The 19,913-nt window shown below is 48.2% G+C and overlaps 3 protein-coding genes across 4 annotated transcripts; 2 read left to right on the forward strand and 1 right to left on the reverse strand.

Annotated features, from left to right (window-relative positions):
• The first annotated feature begins 125 nt into the window (after positions 1 to 125).
• On the forward strand, positions 126 to 9,210 carry LOC5668204 (uncharacterized). 2 transcript variants are annotated; one of them, XM_061662774.1, is made up of 4 exons: positions 126 to 2,253; positions 3,989 to 4,454; positions 4,591 to 4,739; positions 4,813 to 9,210. In XM_061662774.1, exons 2-4 carry the CDS (start codon positions 3,990 to 3,992, stop codon positions 5,039 to 5,041), a joined length of 843 nt encoding a protein of 280 aa, XP_061518758.1. In that variant the 5' UTR covers positions 126 to 2,253; position 3,989; the 3' UTR covers positions 5,042 to 9,210. The 2 variants fall into 2 exon arrangements, with proteins under 2 accessions (XP_061518758.1, XP_001689040.2); XM_001688988.2 differs by lacking the exon at positions 126 to 2,253 and having other exon boundaries at positions 3,011 to 4,454.
• Positions 9,211 to 11,599: 2,389 nt separating this feature from the next.
• LOC1277968 (uncharacterized) lies at positions 11,600 to 13,048 on the forward strand. The gene is made up of 3 exons (XM_317486.5): positions 11,600 to 11,758; positions 12,014 to 12,339; positions 12,435 to 13,048. The coding sequence occupies exons 1-3, from the start codon at positions 11,744 to 11,746 to the stop codon at positions 12,595 to 12,597; spliced, it is 504 nt and encodes a 167-aa protein (XP_317486.3). The 5' UTR covers positions 11,600 to 11,743; the 3' UTR covers positions 12,598 to 13,048.
• Positions 13,049 to 14,556: 1,508 nt separating this feature from the next.
• On the reverse strand, positions 14,557 to 18,610 carry LOC1277967 (17-beta-hydroxysteroid dehydrogenase 13). Its single transcript, XM_317485.5, has 4 exons — positions 17,888 to 18,610; positions 15,244 to 15,500; positions 15,063 to 15,176; positions 14,557 to 14,962 (listed from the first exon to the last, which is right to left on the reverse strand). Exons 1-4 carry the CDS (start codon positions 18,482 to 18,484, stop codon positions 14,881 to 14,883), a joined length of 1,050 nt encoding a protein of 349 aa, XP_317485.5. The 5' UTR covers positions 18,485 to 18,610; the 3' UTR covers positions 14,557 to 14,880.
• Between the last annotated feature and the right edge of the window lie 1,303 nt (positions 18,611 to 19,913).

A 19,913-nucleotide genomic window follows, 5' to 3' on the forward strand; every position in this document is an offset into this window, starting at 1 on the left:
CGCCCATGACTACGATATTGATTTAGATGGTCCGAAATGTGCTTAAATAGAGATAGAGTGAAGTATGAATCCTTCAGAGACAGAACAAAGCGAGAAGGGTTTCGTCGTCGAGTGAAACCCAAGAAGCCAATCAATTCCAAGCTTAAAAAAACATCATCTGTGAAATCTTACCTTTCGGTGATCTCTGGTACCAGTTTGTTGAAAACCACTTCCGCGTTGCATTCGTACCGCCAGGTTCGGTTCGTGTTATGTGTGCAGTGTTACGCACGGACAGAACCTTGAACATGACATGGTTGCAACGCAAGTTTAAGCCACGCTAAAAGTTGTCCAGAGAGCGTGCTTACCTTTCGTCTCTTGGTAGGGCTGGATCAAACGTTTCGCGATATCTTTTTATTTTTCTGTTACCGTCGCACGCAAGGGAAGGTGTTAGATAGTACCCCATTCTTAAAGTTACCTCATACGATACGGGTGTAGTCGGTTAGAATAGCCTGCCCCCGTACTGCGGAACAGAACATGACATCGTGCCGAGGGCGTAAGGCGTGTGGCCTCCTTTTTGAAATTATGTATTGCCGTCGGTCCCCGTTGGCCTGCACAGGTGCTCCGTTGGCCCATGGCTTTCCAGCGCGACCATTTCCGACCACTTATGCTAGGCGCAGGTGGAGTAATGAGTGTGGACGGGATCTGTTGCTCTTGCCAGCACTTTGCGAATCGTTGAACTGGTTCGCAAGATTTACCATGACGAACGGAAGGTAAGCTAAGCGAACACACGCTGCTCGGGCACATTGGTCCCTGGAGAACCGGTCTCAGGCGGTGCAGTGACGTTCCCCAGAAACGATCGCTATGGGCGCGCGCGCACGGGCTCGTAATCTGACCACTGCAATGCACTGACCGCAACAGAGGAGCAGTTACCGTGCGGCCATAAATAAAATCAATGCCAATGTCTTTCCCCATTCGGATCCGCACGTTCGTGACGTTTGTGTGGGTGCTGTTTGATTCCCTTTTTTTCGCCTCGTAAAACAAAGAATTAAAGCTGAACGATCGCAAACGAGCGGAAAACTCGGTCCAAAGTACAGCGGCTGCCGTTGTGGATAGTTTTTTTTTAATAGAAATTAATTTACGTTTTCACTCTAGCTGCACCGTTGCACGTTTGCGACATTGCTCCACCCTGGTGGCAGTGCTGGGGCGAGGCCATCAGGAAATCGGAAGAAAGCCATAAATACCGGCGACAGCGACCGGTAACGACAAGCAACGCAGAAGTTTCTAATAAAGTGCATGAGCTGTTAATTACAGGCTATAACGACAAATCTAATCACCACGGTGGATTGTACCTTTCAACTCTTGGTTCTTGGTGCATACTGGTTCAGTTCGGGTCTCGGTGTTGCCTTTCTGAACTGGATGTTGTTCTTGGCTTGGATTTCGCTGTCGGATGTTTGGACATTGGACGGAGACTGTCCGAGCGTTTCCGTTGCTACCGTTACAGTATCGCGCCATAATGTGGATTATCTCGATGGGCTTTCAAGCTGTTGGATATCCAGCGAAGGTTGTATAGTTTTATATCTCAATTATAGATACCACCGTTCGAATTATCTGTCCAGTGATGGTTTACGACGAGGGCTATAAAACTGTTCGCATGTCACCTCGCAACGGTTGCGAAATCACATTCGTTCGATACGTAGCTAACAAATGCACTGAAAATGGTGGACCGATTATGAAAACGGTCGTAACCGACTATTTTGTTTGTATGCCCCGTTCAGTTCGTTTCTGGCAATCACAGGTGTGTTTTGATGATTCATAAATGTCCTCCCGCTCCATCGTATTAATCATGTTACAAAATTAGTCAAACGAGTAAATCAAATTACTCAATGCATTATCAAGTTACAAGATCGAATCTGCAAATTATCTGATAGTGTGTGTGTGTCCCTCGTGTACTATGGCCCCTTTGATCGATACAGAACCCGCACACTTGTTGACAGGGCAGCAACGGGGCAGATTGATCGTGTCGTACGATTAAACTTCCCACAGCATGCTTTGATAGTGTTGGACGTAATCTGTCAACCGTTTGTCAGCGGTGACGCTGGCTGCACTACACACGGAGACGTGATTGTATCGGGCTTGTGGTCCGTGCTTGCTCGCAAGGTTTTTCGGTGGCGATAATCTAAGAACACATTTCACTCAACGTGCCCGCACACCAGTGTTTGATTCAATTTCACGCTTGAAGCGTCGCTAAGCCTGCAACAGACCCAGGGGGTTGAGGTAAGATACCGGGCCGGCAATACTATTTCTTCGTTCCGTTGCCATTTCAACAAATTAGTAAGCCCCGGCTCCGCAGGCACCACACACCTACATACCTTGCTGAACGGTTGGAGGTGTCTGTGTGTTTGCCAAACATTACAACTTATTTATAACGCTCATTATGTCACTTAGGTGGAGTGAAATATTTGACCCGCCTTGAATGATTGCGCTAATCGGTAAATATTTATGGTTCTTTACAAAACGGGTGCCCACTGCACACCGGTTGCTATATTCCGGAACACCGTTAAAGCCGTTGAGCTGGGCATTTAAATCCGCAACGCAATGGTGTTGCTTGGTGCAGGAGAATGCAACGGGTCCGTTTGATTGGCGGAGGAAGGAGATGGAAAGGGAAAAGGGAGCGAAAAAAGGTAGCGCCTGCGTTTGAAATTGTTCCAATAATAACGGCTCTTTTTATCCCCTGCCTAAGACAGTGAGGCACGAGGGCTCGCGCATAGCTGGTAGGGCTCGAGCGCGTGATTGAATGTACGGCAGCGGTATGCAAATCCTGGCTGCCGTGCATTATCATATTAGTGGTTGTATAATGCGAACGCCTAATTGATATTTGAGCACAAGTGGAGCCCCCTATCTGTCCCGGCTGATGAAAGGGAGAGTGCTTTAAGATGGCGTCAGTAGCTAGAACGATACAACTATAAATTTAGAAAAAAGAGGGAATGATCGAGTGAAGGGGTTTTGTAGTACGAAATGGTTGGTCTTTTTTGTAAAGAACGCTAGAAAGAACAGGAAAGAAAGGAGCTTTATAGTTGCAAGGTTGTTGGAATTATTACACAACTATTTACCTTTGCTGCGTCAACTCGCTGGCATCAATTAATCTTCCCTTTTTTTGTCCCAATTAATGAGCTGCTTGCGACTTGTTTACGAGCTTGAGTTTGTACAATGGGCTCACATCACATAAATTCTGCTCCATATTTACCACCACCAGTACAAAGAAATGTTGCATGCTGCTTAGAGGTGACAATAATCGTTATCCATTAACGATTCCCATTGAACTTAGCGTTGGGTATTACGCTGGGTACTCCACAGGTTCCCCGAGTCGCACAATTAGAAATCATTTATCATTGCATCATTGCAACTATGCGCAGAAACATGATTTCTGCATCAGGATATGATAGGCCTCCCTCCCTCACCTCGCTTCAAGCTGGCCCTTTTTCTTGTAGGTGACGTAATATCGGCAGTATGCACCGCGCCGGGGCTATGACGCAGAAAAAGAAGGCTTTAGCACCACCGCCAGGCTTTGTGGAGAAATGTTTTTCAGTTCAACTCCCTCCCTCCAGGGCAATATCTCACTCCACGCTGCGGGGGTGTCCGGTGTGTTTGCTCGACACTGCAAGCCGGCGTTTAAATGTCACACAGGAATCTAAATAAAGCTCAGGCCCCGATTGGCCCCCGCGATGTGGAGCGTTTGATAAAGGCTAGGGCGAATAAATTGAGGTCGAACCAATTCGTTAAATAATTAAAATGTCACAAAGCCAGCGTTTCGACCTGCAATGGCGTCGTTAACAACTCCCGAGCAAGAACTGCACCTTTGGCGCATTGTTGCTGGGAATGGAACTCTTTTGATGCCAACGGAACAATTGGCGCTGGTAACGCTGCAAGGATTTAGTATTGTTGAACGCTACAGAGAAGAACGACGGAAGAGAATTATGTTCCTTGCATATTGAAGCGTTTATCTTTCCAGAATGAATAACGAAGAGTTGGTGCTCAGCAATGAGTCCGGATTTCAAGGAGATTGGAAAACCATCTACCACCGGGACGCGCTGCTCTGGGCATCGCACGAATACGACACCGACTCCATCATGAAGCCGCTGGCGCAGATGGTCATTGGTCTCGCAAACCAATTCCATCTCTCACCAACGATAGAGTTCACCACGATCGATACGTTGGAGCTGCTGCTGGTACGCGCCTTCCAGAGCTGGATGCAATCGCCCGTCACTTTCCCGGACACGGTCGAGCAGCAGAAAGACGCCTTTCTGCGGCAACTTCCGATGTACGTGGTGGCAGTGTTTGACATCGTCGCCAAGTACAGCAACCTCGGATCAAAGCTGGACCTGGCGGCTATGAAGCGAGCAGCCAAGGTGAGCGTTGCCATCGATACGAACATGCTTACGGTGGAGTTCGAAGTTATAAAGATTTTGGACAGCGAGGTACGTGTAGGCAGCGACCGATCGATCGATCGATCGGTCGAAGCGGAAGGGCTTGTCACATCCGCGCGCAAATCTAGGTAGAAGGTCACCCAGAGTGGGTAAGGTACACTTTTCCTTCTTCGTTGAACCGTTGCAGCTACGATCGTCACTGTTGCTGGGTGCATTCGAACGGTTCTCCAAGCAGTACCTGCTGCCGCTAAACATTGAAAGCAAGGAAACGATTGCGAGTATTGGAGTTAGGCTGCTCCGGGTGGCCGTCGCTGAAAGAGCGCTCATCTATGACAGGTTTTTAATACAGAGCACCGAGAGATCGTTCCGGCGTGTGTGTTTGATTCGTCTGTTTTCTCGCCCTTTTCAGCCTGAAGACATCCATGAAGGATATGGAGTGTTTTCGCCGCTTCAAGTCCAACAAACTGATACTGGCGGGCGCTATCATCCTCACCGTGCTGTACGTAATACCAGCGGCGCGGCACAGCAGCGTGCTGCTCAACCAAGTCGCCGTACCGCTCGCTGACGACTGCTGCGTACAGTCCACGAATCTGATCTACCTGCGCGATGCAATATTGCGTGTCATTGGTGGCCACTGAGCAAAACCATCGAGCAGCAAAGAGCCATTCGCCCGGGAAGCCTTTTTCTCCGGAGTCGTTGGCCGCCGTACCGATCGTGCCGCCGGCGCAGTTGGTTCGCATTCGATGTAAATTAAATCAGATCAGACGATGTAAATATTCATAACATATTTGTGGCGTTGTGTTTGCTCGACTTTCCTGCAACAGCTGGCTCGCATTGCGGAGATCGTGCGAGCGATGTAGAGAGGCCCTTTTGTGACAGGTGGTGCATTGGAGTGATGGCTAAATCCAGACGGATCTCCAACGTCAAAAACGATTGAATTGTCAGGTGTGGGAGAGCTCGTGTGTTCGACCTTACGATGTTTTTTCGATCTACCCTCCAAGCGCATTTGACACCAGAATCGATAGTCTCGTTGTGTTTGTCCGTGCTCTCATTGCAGTGCTCTGGCAGGTGTGCATTTCCGCATTTTTGACACCTACCAGAGGGGAGGCTAGATAGAAATAAGGTGGTAATTACGGGGCGCTTGGTAATGATATCCGGGAGCGCATAATTTACAGCAAGCTTGGCAAGCTTAGAGCAATTTTACATACATTAAATTGAAAGCCTTTTACGTTGCGGGCACTTCGTGACTCATTTGGAACCACGGGAGAAGTAAATATAGCATCTCATTAGAGTGATCTATTTGGATTAATTAACCCGTTGGAAAGCTCTTGATACACCCACTTGGCTTAGGGAGCGTGATAAATGATTGTGTTCTAAATTTGGACACTTCGCGCTGGTGATCTAAGAGCCTTTCAGGAAGAACCATTACGCCAGACGAAATTGCGCATTATTTGTTTACACACCTTCGACCGCAGAATTCTTGTTCCGAGCAACTTGTCGAACCACAATTTACCTCAAGAACAACCTGCCGTCCAGTATGCCCTGGCTGGCTGTTTAACGAAACACGCCCGCAACCACAAAGCGATCCAGCGCATGCGATCAGTTTGGAATTCAATTTGTAAAATTTGTTTCACGATAGCCACCGCCATCACCACCACCGTCACCCAGAGCCCGGCGGCGAACCGTTGAACCGTGTTGGTTGTGCGCGATCAATCATCTATCGAATTCATTCGCGTCAAAGACAATTGCTGTAATTTTCCTGACTTTGCACGGCAAGGTGGCTGGGGTAGGGCAAGACGCTCATAGGGATTGACTTTGTGTGAGGTCCCTTGTCCCTCGCAAATGCAGGCTCCGGGAAGTTCCGTTGGCCGTGGCTTACTTTCGGTTTTCGCGTTAACACCCCCACAAAGGTGACAGTCCGCAAGAGTCAGCTGGTATCCCGAGGGCCGTCCCTCAAATCCGCGGATAGCATTCGCGTGTGTTTGTTTGGTCGTGTTTGCGGTGAGCTAATCGCGACACCCGGCATCAGCTGGGCGCAGAAATCCGTTGCCACCCGGCCGTAAGGCATATGCAACACATCACATTCCGCCAGGCTGCGCCTCACGACGGATGGGCGAAAGTGAGCGGCCGATGAAGTTATTACAGCGGCCGCAGCCGGGGAATGGGGGCGCGGTGGTGTGGGTGGGCCTGACTAGTGGGAAAGGGGGGGGGGGGAGGACCGGGAGGAAAGGAAATATCATTGAGCGATTATTGCCGCTCACGACTGAAGCATTGGCCGGGGGGCGGGTAGTGTTTAACCGTCCTCCACCTAGCCCTCCCTCCCTGCCATTCCGATACACCGATAATGATTATTAATAGGCGTGCGGGCAATGTAACGGATATTGGTAACGTTCTAATTCTAAATTTTGCGTGATTATTACTCCATCGATGTTGACGCGTTCGGTTGTGGGCAGAGCGGCTGCAAATTACCTCACACGGGTGTAGTTTACATCAACATGTAGCAGAGATTTTTATTCCGTGACAATATCTTGGCTTAACTAATTGCCAAGCATGTGCTTTATTGATCACGTTTACGGTTGATGTAAAACAAAAATGTTTACGCTCGATCGGTTTGAACAAAGAGAAGTGCGATCAAGATCGCGCTAATTAATTCGCTAGCTTGGAAAATACGACTTTCCCGACGTGCATGCAATGCAGTTGGATTTGAAATTGATTCCAAATTGATTGGATTCCTCTAAGGAATTTGATTTTAAAAAAAATCCAATTGGAAATCGCGGTGAAATCGATGCGTTGATTGGCATTTCTTACGCCATAAGTTGTATGTTCCTTTTGACATTCTTTCACAGATAATTCATAAACTTTGGCCATGTTTGTACAAATCTTTTCCTATGCTCTTCTTAAACGTTGCATCAGCACTTTGCACCCACCAGGCAGGTTCTTGGTGGCTCCATCGAGGTCCATTACGAGAAGGCGTGGGTCACGGGAAGGTCACAATAATTCCCATTCCCTTTTTTTTTTGCTTCGCGTTACCATCGTCCTACCCCGAGCCCAACAAGAACCAATAACCCACCACAAGCTTGTTCGTTCGATTTTGCTTCCCTATCGGCGTGGAACGATCGGTGCAGTAAAGCACACGAGCGCAACCAGAACCGCAATGGCGCAACGGTGAAGGAGTCGACAAACACCCAGCCACATAACAGTGCACTTGCTGCGCACGGGAAATTGCTTCACCATTCTTGGCAGCTTTGGTCGGGATTTTGTTTTTTTCGTGGTTTGCTCTCTTTCTCTTTCCCTAGGCAATGCCTGATGGGAGTTTCCTGGCGAGCGATCGAGCGCGATTCAAATCTATCGTGCGCTAATGTTCGCAGATTGCGAAGACACTCTCCTTGCGCAGAAAATCCAGTAGCAACAGCGACCTACCGATCAGCTCTGCTTCACCACACGCGATCCAAACACACAAACGCACACGGTTGATCGAGGGCACCAACCACCCAATGCTAGCCTTATTTAAACGAAAGCACCCCTGAATGATCGTTTTTGTTGTTGTTGTTGTTGTTGTTGTGCATTGGCTGCGCACTACTTCGCTTTGTCCACTGGATGACAATGACGTTTTTGCACGGTTCCGCGGGTAAGTCTGGTAGCCAGTAGTGGCCTGTGCTACTAGTAGTACACCGGAGCAAAGGCACATTAACGCAGCCCATTAGCGTGGCACGAGCGTGTGGGGCTCCAACCATACTAAGTGTACACTTTGTAATCGGCCGATTGCCGGATCCGATCGCGCGCTCGCTCAGCTTCCTTCTTGGCCGCATCGTTCCGCTCGAAGCGATTGTTTCCATTTCCATTTGTGGCGCCCGAACCGGCTCTCCTGCCGGGTTGGCCGAAGCGAGACAGATAGACGGACAGGCAGCAAAAAAGCGTGCTCCTCTGGTACGGTGCGAGTGGCTGTGGCCTGCAATATCCCCAAGGTCCGATGGGTCGATGGGCTCGATCCGGTGTGTGCCGTGGCGTTTTATCAGTAGGCGCAGATCTTGCTGACCCCGTCACAAATTCCAACCGCTGAGCGCGGCGCGCACGGAAGGAGAGCACACACGACGCCGCCGTAGGTGTCCGCTGTACTTCGGCACTCGGAAAAAGGAAGCAGTGCTGGGGTAGCAACAGCTGGACGCATCGATGCACCGTCGATCGGTACGTACGGGAGCAGAACAAGGTACGGCTGACGGTACGAAATCAATGGTGGCCAAATGGTGCTCCCCCCGTCATTGTCATCGTGCGCTGTCACTGTCTTGTGATGTGATTCGCAATCACCGCGGGGCGTAACAGGCGCGAAGTTCAGGGACACTGCCGCGAGGAATGCTCGGCGATTTGGGCCGCGCAGATTTGTCAGGAAGTGTGTGTGGGGGGACACAACAAAAACAGGCACAGATCGAACGCAGTTCCATTCAATTTGGGGTGGCCACACATAGGTGCGGCAGCATAATTTATACATGGTTGTTAGTTGCGGCGGATGCGGCCCGTTCGGGCCTGTTGAAAGGGTGTTGAAATCCTTTCGAATAAATGTTTTGTTGTATGGTTTTTGCGATGTTTTTTTTCTGCGGATTCCAATCAGCAACGCCTGAGTTAGTAATCGTTTTATGGCGCTTTGGGTGTAGAGAACCAATAAAACAGTAGGTGCGAAGTAGAATGTTGATTCCGTGTTTTTTTTTGCAATTTTATCCTAAAGGAAACTATAAAACACACAACTTAATTTGTGTTTTTTAAGATTCACGATAAGCTTTGCGAGATAATAATAAAATTTAATTAAATTGTATTCACCATCACATCATAACATCAATTAACATCTTAATAGTGCTGCTGTGAGATGAATGGTTTTAGATTATCTTTGTCGCATGGTTCTGTTGCGCCGTTTGTCATCCGATCAATCGCCATCCGAACGGTCTCTCAACTTAGTGATCTTAGATTTCACTTCTATTTGAGCTACACATTTCCCAACACCTTCCCAGTGAATGGCTTTTCCATTTCCCAATGCCAGTGTTGTCCAAAGTGCCCCAAACTAAGCCACGAAAACCCACCCGAAAGAAACCGAAAGCGAATTGGAAGGTGTTGGCGAAGGAACTGAACGGATTGCACTCATCGTGCAATTGATTTCTCGCACCAAAACGAATGCGCTTTCACGCATCCTCCCCCTTCACACAGGCTCGTCGTGCGTTAATTGCTCGCCCCCAAAAACCTACACCTACAGCTCCTCATTAGGCTCACTGGCGATCATTACCAGAGCCACTGGCAGAGGCGTTTAACTTTAATGATCGTATGCGCAGCAATGCAGAGCCACACCGCACCACGTGGTCGTGTCTGTGTCATTGCACAGTCGAATTGTGCGCAGCCGGGGGTGCGCAAACACGCGATCATAACCGGCCACACGCTCGCCGTAACACTGCAACACTAGGAAATGACGCCCGTGGGAAAGAATGCAACACTCGCAAGCCCTTTCCTATACACGCCTCGGTCAACCGGGGGCCATCGGAAAGATGTCGATAGGGCTAGAAGGACCGCTCTGCATCCATTCTCTTCGCTGGCTGGGCTAGAAGTGTGACCAAACGACACACACATGGCGCTTCGGTTTCGCGCATTCACGCAAAACAGTAGAACAAAAAAAAAAGAGAATAAACAGCAAACCCAAACCGACTGATCTCTCTATGCGGCTCCGCTGGTAGGATCTGGTTTGGCGCGTTTGGAGAGGGGTGCGTCGCGGTGGTGCCTAGATGCCTTTCCCTTCCGCTTCCATGCCGCTGGTTCTTCGGTGGTGGCGCTCACTTTCGCTGTTTCGCTGACGCGAAGGCGAAGGCGAACTGGACCGTGGCACAGAGGAACCGTGGCGCGCCTGAAAGCGACTGAGACTAAAATATTATAAAGAAAACTTTACAACGCAGGGGCGGAGGTGCTGAGGGGATGGGAGGGGAGCGTTGACGCAGAATCATACTTTTCCGGACCAGCAATCAAGGGCAACTTGTTGTTATTTACACGGTCGCTGATGTGGCGGTACAGGAAGGTGGTCGAAGGTGTAAAAGTGCCCCGGAGTCGCCTACAGTACATGACAAGATGGAAGATATAGCTTCCCGACTAGCCTCTAGCGCGGCGAGTGCCAGGGGTGCGTTGTTGGAATTTGTTAAAGTTTTTTTGTGCCTTCCTCTTCCTGGGAGTACCGAAAGGACCGCTGGGTGTGGGAGTGGACAACAATTTGTAATGATCATTATCGAATTTCCTACACGTAATATGCTTCTTGTTTCCAAAAACAGCGTCCCTATGCCTGTTGAAGACAAGAAGATTAAACAGATCGAGCCACTTAGCACGATCTTGCAGGCACTGTAATACCTGATCGTGCGTCGTATCATGTCTGCGAGGAATGTTTCTTTAATTTACTTCTGTACCTGTTGTTTTGTCGATCACATGAAACGTGTTCTGTTTGGTGCGTGTCTTGTTTTTTTTTGCTCCGATTTTGGTAATCTGTTCCGCTTCCTCCCCGGCACGCATACGTGAACACAACGATCGGTCGGCGACGAACCTTTGTAGCCTGCGTCGGTGTCACATTTGGCGCGAGACAGAGGTCAGAGGTTGCTTGGGGGATGGTGCAAGACGGGAAATGGTGGGGGGCGAGGGGGAGATAGATGTGCTCATACACCCAATTTCCGTGCTGGCTCATAAAACCGGCCGCCGCGTTAATTGTACGCTCCGCAAACGGACGGACTACAACCGGCACTGGCACTGCTGATCGATCACCACCCTCTTCTAGCCCTGCCGTGGTGGAGGGGGGGGGGGGGGTTGAAGGGGTTCACCCGCCCGGGTAGTACTGTAACTGTAACCGCCGACTACTCGAGCCGATCGTTCGGGGGAGAATGTTCGGGCTCTCGGCGTACGGGTACGGTCGAGTGGTCCAATGGATCGATTTCGGCGCGGAGAAAGAAATCGTCGGTGGCGCTCGTGGGCACCCTTCCCTTTAATGGTTCGCCGTTGGTGTTTGGCTAGGTGGAGCTAAGGTAGGGGGCTGCTCGAACCTCGGCTGCTCGGTGGAGCCGCAGGGAGGGGATACCTAGAACGGCTCCACGAGGCTCACGAGAGAGCGCCCCGAACGCGAGCGACGAACCTCGTGGCCGGGCCCGATCGGCTGGGTGTGGTGTGGTTTTTACTATAAAAGCTCGGTATTGTCCTTTCGGAGATCAGTATTCGGTACTCGGTTTGGAAGTTTTGTGTTAAGCGAACAACAGTCCGTGTTTCGGTAACATAAAAGTCCAACTTGCCTGTGTGCATACGGAAGATTGAACGCAAGAGATACTCTGCATCCCAAAATGTTCTCCAAAGTGGTAAGCAATTCAGAGGGTGTCACAAAGGGTATGAGGGATCAAACCCTTTGAAGGGTTGAGCCTGACCTGTGTGTGTGTGTGTGCGAGGATAGACAGCCCCAACAGAGAATGGCTGTCAGAAATGTGGAATTATGTGGAAGAGGATCGTGTGCAATCAGTGTGCAGGGGGCGTGATGAATCGGATGTGCAACTGTGTCTAATCCAAAGTCTGGTGATGCTAATCGTTGCTTCCTGTGCTTGTGCGCTTGCTTGTAGATCGCTGTTTTGGCCTTTGCCGCCGTGGTAGCCGCTAAGCCCCAACATCAGCCAGCCGCCCAGTATCCGGCCGGAGTCGATCCGTCCCGCTGCCCGTCGTACCCGAACTGCGATAACGCGGCCCTGCACAGCCCGAACCCGTACAACAACCATGCCGCCAACCACTGGAACCCGAACTGGAACGCTCAGCCCAGCTGGAACGCCGCCCCTGCCCCTGCTCCGGCCCCGGCCGCCTACTACCACGGAGCTCCCCACTCGTACCAGGCCCTGACTGGCCCGAGCCACAACTACATTGGAGCTCCCAGCCCCTCGGCCGGTGGTGACCGGTAGGTTCAAGGTTCCCCGAGACCTCTTCCGCACCTTCACACAAGTTCAATATTGCTACAACGTCCGCTTCCATTCGCTCTTTTCCCCCTCACAGTTACCCCGCTGGAGTGAACCCGCAGTCGTGCCCGAACTATCCGTACTGTGATAACACCGTTCAGGCTGGCGTTCCTCAGGTTGCCCCACTGCCAGGATACACCTCCCGCCAGTACCCGGCCGGAGTGTCCCCGCACACCTGCCCGAACTTCCCGTACTGCTAAGACATTCGCCTTCCCAATTCCTGACCCTCCCCACACTACCCTTCATCATACTATCGATCTGTGACCACACGTTTCTTCCTTCCTTGCGCAATTTTCATCCGTTCTACCCCTACCCTGTACATCTTCCCACGTTTGCCATGGTTGTGTAAATAACTGGTACTGGTTTGTTTTCGTTAGTGTTTTGTGCATGAAATACTGCCTCTTTAGTAGGAGAGATGTTAGCTGTGTTCCTTAGAGTGATTGATTCAACAAGCAAGAGCGATAAGAGCGCAACAATCAAAAGCATTGGAGAACTTATGGGAAATATCATTGTAAAAAAAAAAAAACAAAAAGAATCTGTGAAACTACAACTGCAACAACAACAGCAAATATCTTCATCGACTATGTTATCTCAGCGTGCAATCGCACACATCGCAAATGAAATTGAAATGCAATTGATTTAAGAATCAAACGGATTATGTTGTAGTGCGTTTAAATGAATTCGATGTTACACCGAACATTCATGTTGTGGGTTGTGGGGGGAATGGTAACGCTTGTACTGGTAACAGCTAAGTGATCAAAAATGTTTACTGTTGATCCAAAGATTCTAGCTCCTTCTTCTATTCTTATTCTTATTTGGCGCCACAACCTTAGTCGGTTCAGGGCAAGCGAAGCTTCTAATGAGCCTATTGGTATTTGCATAGCAGTCAGAGTCCTGAGTCTGGTCCATATGGGGCTTGAAACCATGCTGAGCATGTTCTTAAGCCGTGCAAGTTGACGACTGTATCGCGGGATCTTAATTTTCTTTATGTATTAAGAGGCTAAAGTGTACATGATCGTATTATTCAGCATGATATAGCAGAATTGGGGATCATATCTTCTTCTGCTGCTTTAATTCACCTGCTCTATGCGGTCTTTTCGGCCAATATAAGCCTCTTAAGCCTATCCGGACTATTATCATAGCATTATGGGCTTTATGGAATGGTCCTATGTCGGCATATGAAGCTAGTGCAGACTAGTGATGGGTCATCGGAATCGCACCCACGGCTCGGAATCGCTTCCGAGCATTGCTACTCCGGCTCCAAATCCGACAAATTAACTCCGTCGATTCCGCTCGGAACCGTCCGGAGCCTTGGGAGCCGTTCGGAGCCGTCCGGAGCCATCGGAACCGTTTTAGCCGTCGGAGCCGTCTGGAGTCGTCCGAATCCGCTAGTCGGCAGCCGGAGCCAGTCGGAGCCGTCATAGCGGACGAAACCGGTTGGAGCCGGCTCCGACTGGCTCCGGACGGCTCTGCCCTGCTCCGGCTGCCAACTAGCGGCTCCGGACGGCTCCGAGTTCGGAATGTTGCACCTACCTTCCGGAACCGCTTTCGATTTTGGCGGAGTCATTCGGTAGCGATTCCGGATTTTTGTTGAATTTATCCATCACTAGTGCAGACATGATCTAAATTTTACAATATAATTTTGTTATAAATTATTCAAAGTAGCATTTTCTAATTCAAACTTTCAACTATGATAGATACTCTGAATACAAATAAAACTATACATCGAACAATTGGTTTTATATTAACTCAGAGCGCAATGCAATCTCGCTGGCCCTGTGGTGAAGCTGTCAAACGTGCCGTTAATATACGCTCGTCGTGGGTTCAATTCGTGTACACTACTTTACTACACTGTTACTGATAAAACGATGGATCAAAGATAAGAAGCCAAGTCCTTGAGAGGGATAGTACGGGTTCTTAGAATGCAGACTTAAATAGTTGCTCCTTCGAAAAGAAGAAGACAATTTCTTGTCCAAAACATTTGAAAAAAATGAATGATTTTGATACTAGGAAAGGCTACGGAACTGCGGAAGTAAGTTTTTGCATTCATTAACAATTATCGTCTATCTTTAGGCCACCATTTGATCGTCGTAACTACCAATTCAAAAAAATTGTGGCTGGAAATTCTTTGTAATCTAAAACAAAACGCATTGGAAATGTAGTTTGTTTGACACATATCCCCCATTATAATTTTTATTCACTATCATTTAAAGGATCTATCACTTCAAGTAGTTTAATTCACTTTAAGCTCATCTGTCGTATGCAACCCATTGCATACACAATAATCAACTGCTACACAAGGCAACGAATGACTAACACAGTATAACGATCGAGCTATTCCGTACGAAGTTTTCAAATACTAATCAGGCATAAACCTCGAGTCACTCTGCTTAATGATTATCGGCACTATGGACAGCAATTGAACGTATTTATTCGGTCATTTTCGGTAAACAAAAAAAGGCCTCACTTGTCGGCTACGTGGTTTACATGTGTAGATTGTTGTTAAGCTCATATTCGCGGATTAAATAATCTCGAACGAGCTGCTGAACTGGCACTGGGAAGAACCTGGGAAGAGTGTGTGTGAGAGCGAGAGAGAGGAGTAACAGCACGATCAGTCTTATTTCCGTTTTCGAAGTTGGGGATCACCGTTCGCCAAATTACTCACAACATAAACCGTGTAAAAACGCCAAATAATCGTGGTATCGTCACAACGATATCTTGCCGTAGAATTCCTTTTACAATTTCACGAGCGGCCTCATCTACCGTCAGTGGAGCAAACCTAAAACAGAATAAGACGACGGCGCATTATTTCGTGTACTTATTAGTTGTATGAAAGATGGGCATACCTTGGTTTCTGCAGGAACTCAATAACATCTTTTCGTGTCGTCACGTAGTACGGGTTAACGCAGGTTGTTCGAACGCTTTTCGAAAGTCCCTGGATGCGCAGCTGCTCCGTTAGCGAAGCCATGAATCCGGAAACGGCAAACTTTGTCGCCGAATAGACGACGCCCCACGGGAAGGCGTACATGCCGGACATTGACGATATGCCAATGATGTGGCCCCGTTTACGCTTGATCATTCCATCCAGAAACACTTTCGTCATCTGCGTGGAATGAGATAATCAATTCAGTTAAGAAAAATATATAGCTTATCGTTAAATTTTGGCATCGTCATTTGCATAGTAAATAGTGGCGCGAATGCGACGGTATCATTTTGTGTCTAACGTGCTTTTCTTCTTTCGCTGTGTGGCATTTTTTGGCGAACATATCGCAAAACGCAGATTGCAAAATCCTATCAAAATGATTGATTATCTCAGTGTTTGGACACCATCACATGCTAGTGATGGGGAATTGTGAGCGAACCTGGCGTGGAACCCACGCTTGATCGGAGTAACGATTTGCACTTGTAGACTATGCAGACTTATTAAGATTTATCACCAAATTACGGGATGAGCAGACTTTCAATCGAACAGATCGAACCAGGCCGACCCAGAATCAGTTACATTACCCGATTACCCGGTTAAAAAAACCTTTTGGTTCCATTGTGGTTCCAATATGGATGGATTGGTTCCAATAAGTGAACGGTTTCAATCCATCCCTTTTTCGGAACTTTACCATCACTACTCGATGCCACTTTCGGGGTTTCGATTTTGAGATTTTTTTTATTTTATTCAAACAAGTTAGCCCTCAGTGCATGTTAACTTTTTGAAAGTTTTCCTTCACCTCATTCCGGTTTTAAGTGAAGACACATAAAAAAGTACATAAAAGTAAACTCGTTTTTCGCGCTATGGTGGTTCGTTACAGCGCCAAAAATAGTCCGCAAAAAGCAAATTGTTTTGATAATATTGTTCCCATCACTTGCGATATTGATATATCGTTCAGACTGGACAAAGAAACACACTTAACCCGGATTGATTGACGAATGTCCAACTCATGGCAGGCAGTGTAAAAACACTTATTAGCAAAAATGACAACACAAAATAACGCAAAACTCACCCCGCCTGCCCTTCTAAATAACCTGCATGTGTTGTAAATGATCAAAACGATCGAATAGCATGTGCAAAGCATAGAAGGCACACAAAAACAGACCCTGTGTTTTGATTCCACTGTATTGTTCACCCCCCTTTGCCACTTTGGCCTTTCCCACTGAACGTGATAGTTAAAAGTTCGTTAAGATCGTCAGAAGCTACCTGAAGTGTTACTGTATGTTGGAGCATCTTCAGATATAAAAATCTGTATCGCCCTGTTAATGTTATTGGACGTTCTACTCTAGTGGGTACTTCCTGCTTGTGGCATAAATCATTGTGAAATGTTTCGTCTGCCTCTTTTTTAGAAGAACATTGAGACCTGCTATGGTGTGTTTAAAGAATTTCTATCTCACCTAACCTTGGCAGTGGAGTTTCGTTCACGAGCCACATGATTAGACAACATTATACAGAAAACGCTTGCCCATTCGATTGAATGGGCAACATCGCAGACAGCTTGCAAAAGTATGGCTATTTTGCCGTGCTAAAAGAAAAGGCCAGGCCCACGATCACTGCTGGAGAGAGGGAGATCATAGGACGCATTTCAATCAACATCATGAATGGGCAAAAATCGAACCCCCGATCAAAAAGGTTTGTGAAACGCACAAAGCTGTAGCCTTCAGCTTCAAGATTACACAACTCTACAATACATTTCTAAAACAGGTTTTAGTAAAATGTATTATCTGCAAAAATATCAGCCGGACATTCGGATAGGCAAACCGGCATGAGTTCCCGTCACTTTTGACTTTACGTAAGAGCATTCCGCCAAAAAGCCAAAAACGGGAAATCGAGCTATACCCACAAATGTAGCTCACGCTGGCGAAGGTAGTTTGGCCTTCGTGGGTTTTAGGGTACAACAATTGACTTCGAAATTTCTCTTCCATCGAATTGATTTATCTTGATCCGGGAGGTTGATGAGCGAGAGTCGTATAAAGTGGATCGAAGTTGGATTAAAATAGTATTAATGTCCAGTTTGGTTTGTTTTCAAATGCCCCTGATGGTGTTCACAAGGTCAGCCACTTTAATTGTATCTGGTCAGACACGTTAAACAGCGATCTTTTAAAACTCATCCCTTTCGTCACAGCTGATCGGAGCACACAGAAGTACACATTACGACTTCCACTTCTTCGATCGCCATACACACATACACATTATGGTAAATATGTGGTCATTTAATTTTAACGCTCTTCACGCGTGAATAATATCCACACACGACACACCTTCGCGAGAAGCATCTCTAACGGTCACTCTTCACCGATCGTCTACACAGCTTCCTCAATTGTATACGCACAACGCACATACACACACACGTGAACACGCTGTTTGTGTGACGATTAGATGCACTTAACCGTCGCAGCGTCGCGAACGCAAACGGAAACAGGATGCAGCATGACCGATGGCACCCTTGGCCTTGAGACTTGGGAACCGGAGAGTGGTCCCGCACAGGGCTGAGTGAGTGAGCTTACCCATACGTGCGACTTCATGTTAACATCAATCACGCTGTTCGCCCGCTCGACATCGGAATCGTTCACGAACGCAAACATGATCAGCCCGGCATTGTTGATCAGTATGTCCACCGGGCCGGCGCCATCCCGCTCAATCTGTTCGCCCAACGCCCGGCACTGCTCGTACTGGGACACATCCACGCGGTAAGCACGAGCTGCCACGCCGTACTGCTGCCTCAGCTCCTCGGCCGTCCGCTCGGCCGCTTGCAGATCAATGTCCACCAGCACCAGATGGCAACCGCGAGCCGCAAACAGCTGAGCCATCGCACGACCCAACCCATTGCCACCGCCGGTAATGAGCGCTACCTGGCCGCGCACATCTTTCTGTGGGCGCGGGACAAACATGGTGTAGATTTCGCGCACTATTAGCGGCACACCGAGCAGGACCACTTTCACCAGGTCCAGCACAATAGAGAGCACCGTCAGCAGGGGTTCGAGGGCGATCACGAGCCGGACATGCGGTGGTTCGGTGGAAGATGGTGTGACCGATTCCTCTTCGAACGTCTCGGTGGGAGACGCCAACCCGTTCGTTCGTTCACTGGTCGCGGACGGCTTCATCTTTTTCGAGCGACGCGATAGCCACGAGTTCCAGGGACAGACTGGCACTGACGTCGCCGGTATCGGACACTGACAGCGCGCAGGGTGGCTGTGCGTTAACGGATTGTGTGTTGGTCCGCGCGAGCGCGCGCTCCCCTCTCTCAAGAGGTTATCCAAAGGGGGAGGCTTTGCACCGGGTGGGGAGAACCGCGTGTTGATCGATGATCACTATGAGACAGTGTGGAAAAGGTTGTTAACCGCCGTGGTGGTTATTGCATATTTTTTAGCAAAATATATTATTTACCAGGCGGGTTATCATGTGCTACACATTCGGTGCATTTTGCGCAAACTTTGATTTGCGTTCTTTTGCAAATTTCGATGTGCATATATATCTATTTGCAGAAAACTATGCCAAATGCCGGGTGCTGTTGTTATTTACATAAATTTTCTAAATTATTATCTCACGCAGCATCCCATAGTGCGTCCATCTTCCAAGACAAAACCTTCCGAATCACGCTTCCTTTTTGCGTGTCGATCATTGGCGGGCTTTCCACCGTATCGTCTTGTTTTTTATTTCTTCTTTCGGATGGAGACATCCACCAGCAGCAAATGATCCACAGTGATGACGTACGGAGACGAGTTCTATCCAACACAAATGTGCAAACATCCAGGCAAAACGTAGCCGTAGGTTTGGTTTTGTTTCTTCTAAGGCTTCTTTTTTGTCGCTGCTGTATTCTCACTTATAATGAGAATCTTGAATTATTGGTTACGGTTCTCGCTGCGGTGACTACTACTGTTGTTGATCGCCGGACGTTACTCAATGCCATGCCAACGGCACATGTACGTCCGCGAGGGGCACATGCTGTACGTGAACGGGTATGAAATTAGCACCAATCATTGCCTTTGATAATAATAACGCTAACGCTTACATGCGTTTGAATCTTTCGTTTCGTTAGTGTGCGTGCTTCCTTCCATCAAACCTTAAAAAAAATGCCGCAACAACAAATTACGGATGCATTGGTTTGACACTTTTTTGTTGCTGTTGTTCATTGGATGTTGATTGGAATGATCATCTGTTTTTTGCGACATTATGGGGGGACAGCACATGTTTACAAACATCTTATTGATTGACTATTATTTTAAACTATTTAGGTTTTGCTGCCCGGAGACGTGCAGACCTGTCTGCCTCCATCTGACTCAGTTCTTGTCTTTTCCCACTTTGTTTACTCAAATTTCATTTTCGTAAACTTAAATCAATATTGGCAAGATCGATCACCTACAAAACACAAACGGTGGGGTTGGTCGCGTTGTGGGACAGTCGCCACCACTTCACCCGCTACCCACTTCAACATTAAACATTGTCTGTGACGTACATTGGGGCGTACTTCGACCACCCAATTCATCCCCCCCCCCCTCCCCTGCACACCCGTTACAGATTTTGGTCAAGTGC

The sequence above is a fragment of the Anopheles gambiae genome, chromosome 3 (assembly GCF_943734735.2).
Source record: "Anopheles gambiae chromosome 3, idAnoGambNW_F1_1, whole genome shotgun sequence".
Taxonomy (NCBI): Eukaryota; Metazoa; Arthropoda; class Insecta; order Diptera; family Culicidae; genus Anopheles; species Anopheles gambiae.

Bases quoted from the DNA above. Each gene is read 5' to 3' on its own strand.
- LOC5668204 (XM_061662774.1), top strand. From the start codon at position 3,990: ATGAATAACGAAGAGTTGGTGCTCAGCAATGAGTCCGGATTTCAAGGA. The intron at 4,455-4,590 runs GTACGTGTAGGC...GAACCGTTGCAG, and splicing joins TAAAGATTTTGGACAGCGAG to CTACGATCGTCACTGTTGCT. The intron at 4,740-4,812 runs GTTTTTAATACA...CGCCCTTTTCAG, and splicing joins AGAGCGCTCATCTATGACAG to CCTGAAGACATCCATGAAGG.
- LOC1277968 (XM_317486.5), top strand. The intron at 12,340-12,434 runs GTAGGTTCAAGG...TCCCCCTCACAG, and splicing joins CCCTCGGCCGGTGGTGACCG to TTACCCCGCTGGAGTGAACC.
- LOC1277967 (XM_317485.5), bottom strand. From the start codon at position 18,484: ATGAAGCCGTCCGCGACCAGTGAACGAACGAACGGGTTGGCGTCTCCC. The intron at 15,501-17,887 runs GTAAGCTCACTC...CATTCCACGCAG, and splicing joins ACATGAAGTCGCACGTATGG to ATGACGAAAGTGTTTCTGGA. The intron at 15,177-15,243 runs GTATGCCCATCT...ATTCTGTTTTAG, and splicing joins GAGTTCCTGCAGAAACCAAG to GTTTGCTCCACTGACGGTAG.